General features: G+C 44.8%; 1 protein-coding gene across 1 annotated transcript in view; it reads left to right on the plus strand.

Moving 5' to 3' along the window:
• LOC115821716 (cysteine-rich motor neuron 1 protein) overlaps positions 1 to 5,000 on the plus strand; it is a 41,329-nt gene that overhangs the window by 24,575 nt on the left and 11,754 nt on the right. Inside the window, exons 6-8 of the mRNA XM_030785522.1 lie at positions 458 to 661; positions 2,728 to 2,856; positions 3,198 to 3,351. Of these exons, the coding sequence (XP_030641382.1) occupies positions 458 to 661; positions 2,728 to 2,856; positions 3,198 to 3,351 (487 nt within the window). The remainder of the gene's footprint in view (positions 1 to 457; positions 662 to 2,727; positions 2,857 to 3,197; positions 3,352 to 5,000) is intronic.

The following is a 5,000-nucleotide window of genomic DNA, read 5'->3' on the forward strand; positions in this document are numbered from 1 at the left end:
CAAAACACTAATACAGTCGTTCATCCTACCACGTGACGCTGCTGAAGATCTCACTGGCTAATGTCCAAGAGGTTTAGCCTTAATACAGTGTGACTGGTGCGGAGACGAGACACTATGGAAAAACTGACTGGTCTGATCAGACATATTTGTCAGGTTGACTTTTGGTTTCTACACGTGTATTCAGAGAAAGCAGTCTTTCTGTGTCTACGGTAAATGTTGAGTTGGCTGTAACAGTCCTCTCTCTCTCTCTCTCCTTCTGTCTCTCTCTCTCTTTCTGTCTGTCTGTCTCTTTCTGTCTGTCTGTCTGCCTGGCTGTCTGCCTGTCCGTCTGTCTCACTGTCTACCTGTCTGACTGTCTGCCTGCCTGTCTGTCTGTCTGCCTGTCTGTCTGTCTACCTGTCTGACTGCCTGTCTATCTGTCTGTCTGTTTGCCTGTCTGTCTGTCTGTGGGGTGCAGACGTGGAGCTGATGTCTGTGGACAGTGCTGAGGCGAGCTGCTGGGTGAATCAGAAGTTGCGGAGACATGAGGAGCAGTGGAAGGAGGACGACTGTACGTTCTGTCAGTGTGTGGCTGGAGAGACTCACTGCACCGCCATGGCCTGCAAACAGAGCTGCCAGAACCCAGTCAAAATCCCCGGAGAATGTTGCCCCTTCTGCGAGGGTAGGGATGTAAACAACAGACACAGATACACACACACACACACACACACACACACACACACACATACACACACACACAATACACACACACACATACAAACATACGCTACACACACTCACACAATACACACACACACACACTATCATATAAACTCACATACGCACAAGCCATACAAGCACAGTCACACATGTGTTTGCAAACAGCAAAAGACACACATCACACTCTCTTTCTATTTATGGGGTCTGTTTGAATTTCACAATTCACTGTTAGTGTAAAACCCATTGTAATACCAAGAACCTTTCAAATTATTAATGAATTTAATCTTTAATGATTGAAATTAAAGAATGTATTTCGATGAGATGCTCTAACACTGTACTAACTGATTTGGTCTGATGTTTTAGAGCAAGTATTCAGTTTTAGGTATAAATTACAAATACAGAGTGAAACTGTCACACCACCTCTCAACCTCACACAGGCTTGTAAACATTGACTCATACACGCTTACATGTTAAATCACACATATAGTATACACACACACACACACACACAAACAGAAATGTCAACACTCACCTAAACACAAACAGCCCCAAAGACATTCACACACACACAGACACACACACAAAGACATATACACACACTCTCACACGCAAATGCTTATTCACACACGCTGAGTGAGGAGAGGAAGTTCTCAACACCTCCTCATTAAGCAGCTCGGAGTATTCCAAGCATTTAAACACAGTCACAGGAACCCAGTCTCCAGAGATCAGCCTCTAACTGAGGGAGCAAAGGTGACACAGCTCCACGCATACTCACGCACATGAACACTCATACATGGAGCCTAAAGGAAATCTCTACACACTTTAAAACACCTTTTAAATTAAAAAAAACAACCCATAACCGGTAAGGTATTTAAGTTCATAAATACCTGATACATTTGTAATCTTTGAGATCTTTTTTGAAAAATACGGTAAAAACTGTCAGAGGAAGATTCTCTCTTTGTAAGGGGCTTCGTCTAATTGACTAAATGTCACTTAATGACATATTTCACCTATCTAGTCTTTTCAGATGTGGACCCAGTATTTTCGAAAACTGATCAAGGCTCCAATTTTTAACCTAAAGGAGGATCCTGCATTCCTTTAACAGTTAACAATTGTGCAGTCACATATGAGAAACCTGAATATTTGGTATACATGGCCACTTAAAAAAAAAAATCCATTTTAAAAGCCGTCTTTGTCATTTGAAGTAACCCCTACAGTGTCTCGTAAAAAGCCCAGAGAACAATGTGCATTTTTAGACTGCAGAAGCTTCTGGATTCATTTGCTCTGCCTCCCTTTTAAAATGGAACCCACCTGGGCCTCTTAATTAGGGGGAGGTATTATTTTTCGGCAGGCGAAATGAGGAACATCTTGTTTGGTGCCTTTCTTCTGCAACACGGGGGAGGCATTTGCGGGTTTGCACACGTGCCAGCACCTCGTTACACCACATGACGAGCACGCCTCTTAACGCGCCATATGACGAACAAACGCCTAGTCGATGATCCTTTTGAAATCCGTTAAATGTCAATGGGCGACCAAAGAGATTCAAATCGTTTGTTTTCTATCCAAAAGCGTGCTTCTGTGACTCCTCTATGTAATTTTAACAGCAAAGATGAGACCTCATTCGTCAGCGCTGTCAGAAAACAAGGTCTAGAGAGAGATAACTCTCTGTTTGTCTTTCATTGCAGTGTAGTGGAGGTTTAGCTTGCGGCTATAAGAGTGATTAATCCACTCCTTCGGCATGTGCTTCTGGTTACAGGACCAAAAGACGTGAGCTCAGTGCTCAGGATTGATGTGGAAACCAAATCTTTTTGTTCATTCGCTGAAATTCGGATCACCGGTTCGACGTGTTCGTGGTTATTAATTAACACCGCCAAATGAAAGACTGAATTTCAGTTCACACCCTGACGTCACTGACCACGCTGAACCGTTGGAAGCAGACTTCCCGCTATGAGCACTGCTGTATAACTGTGCGTGTGGATTAACCGAGGAAGTCACTTGTGTTTTTAATTTTTTGTTCGTATTTTCCAGAACCTTCATATGAAACCGTGAGTCCGCTGTTGTGTCCTCCGCTGGAGAACTGCACTCTTTCAGGGAAGGACTGTCCGTACGGCTTCCAGCAGGACCACAACGGTTGTCTGCTCTGTCAGTGCCTTGGCAGTAAGTGTTTCTGAGATTTCCCCCGAAATTCACTCGTCAGTTACCCCGTGATGACAGACGCCAAGCCGTGTGCGTGCAAAGGACGCAGCAAAATATACTCAGTGTTTTATCACTGGTCAACAACTCACAACATGAGTTAAAGCTCTGTCATGAGACACACACAAAACACTTTCACAAGATGATTAATCACATGTCTGACATCCTAAAGCCTATTAACACATACCCATACTTGCAGTTCATTCTCTGGGACTGTGAAATGGCCCCTCGCACTGACAAGACTTAAACTCATAAAGTTCTGAGCCATTGACTGATGACTCTGCTGTTCTGACGCCAATTTCCAGATGATTCCTGCCCCGAGCTGTCCAAATACTGCTCCTTGCAATGTCCGACGGGATACGAGAAAGACGACTTTGGCTGCGAGGTGTGTGAGTGCAGCGTGCCGCCGACTAAGTGCCGACCTTTGACCTGCAGCAAGACCTGCCCGTACGGATACGTGTAAGTGTTACATAATGGATGGGTTCTGAATAGCACGGAACACAAGTTCGGTTCAACTCCACCAAATTAAACTGAATTGAATAAATTGAACTGAACTCAATTTAGCTCAGTTCATCTCAAATCGGTTCGACTCAACCAAATTCACGTCTCATTTCAGTTCAGTTAGGAAACTGCTTTCCACAACAGACACAGAAGGGTCTGACAGACTACGGACAATGAGGCCCCCAGTGAGAAAAAAAATCTTCTCTTTTCTTTCTTTTCTTTTCTTTCCTCTTCTTTCCTCTCCTTTCTTTTCCTCTCCTCTCCTTTCTTTTCTTCTCCTCTCCTCTCCTCTCCTCTCCTCTCCTTTCCTCCCCTCTCCTTTCTTTTCCTCTCCTCTCCTCTCCTCTCCTTTCTTTTCCTCTCCTCTCCTCTCCTCTCCTCGCCTTTCTTTTCCTCTCCTTGCCTTTCTTTTCTTTCTTTTCCTGTCCTCTCCTGTCCTCTCCTCTCCTGTCCTGTCCTGTCCTGTCCCGTCCTGTCCTTTCCTGCACTCGTTTCATTAGCTATCCCTTCACAACCACCCGTTTCATAACAACGATCAAACAGTCATCGGAACAAAAGCAACCTTTATGAGCAGTTTTTTATGAGCTGGGATTCCTCTGCTATCTGAATCGTGCTCACTGGAGCTTCCAGCGCAGACCAGGCAGATCCACACTGGGCTGACTGGCTTAGGGCTGCCCCGCGGGGCGGGTAGGGGGGGTTGGGCGCACAGAGGGCCAGGAAAGGTCCTGCTCCCATCTTTCAGGACAGTAAGCCCCAGTTTAAGAGAGTGTCTCAGAAGTCTCGAGCCACCCTAAGCCCCTGTGCATCTTTTCCTCAGGGGAGAGATGTGTTTGTGATGGACCGAGATGAGACAAGAGAGCTGATTCCACTGGGCCGCTTGTTTTTGTAGCTTTTGAAGTAGTGTGTGTGCTACTGAGGTGCTACTGGGCTGTATGGCTAGTTGAGGACATGGTTATAAGTAAACTAAGAAGTATTTACAACTGTAGTGCTACTTAGCTGCATGAAGTAATATTCTACCAGGTAAGAGGATAAGCGCTAACTGCCACAAGACCTTGTTTAAATAAGTATTTAAAGTATTTGAATAACTGGGACCCGTCCTAATCCCCTTCAGTGATTCCTTTTCCTGTACCCTTGCCCCCTTAATTAATGGGATTGCATTAACGGCAGTCTTTATGTGTTAGTTTGGTACTCCTTCAACACGCTCAGTCCTGTTACAAATTTGACCGATTTGGTAGAAAAGGACACGAAGCAGTGGATAATTTGGGCTGAGTTCTATACTTCAAACACTCTCTTAATCAACAGCATAAATCGCAGTTTTGATGAGAACTACGTCAGGCATTCATGTGATGTTTGCATGATATTGCTTCATCACACGCGAATGAAGTTTAATTCAGTTAGTAGAAAAGGACAGAAGGTGAAGGAGCCATGTAAGGAGTTCTTGGACGGGGCCTAGTGATTTATAGACTTCAAATAATGACTTAACCTGGGTCTGCTAGCTTTACTGTAGGGAAAAGGAAGTGTGAAAGACAGTCTCAGGAATGGGCCTGTGTATGAAGAGCCACAGAGGGCGTTTGTGTTCACATTTGACGTGGGCATGGCCCCTCAGG

The sequence above is a fragment of the Chanos chanos genome, chromosome 1, assembly GCF_902362185.1.
Source record: "Chanos chanos chromosome 1, fChaCha1.1, whole genome shotgun sequence".
NCBI lineage: Eukaryota > Metazoa > Chordata > Actinopteri > Gonorynchiformes > Chanidae > Chanos > Chanos chanos.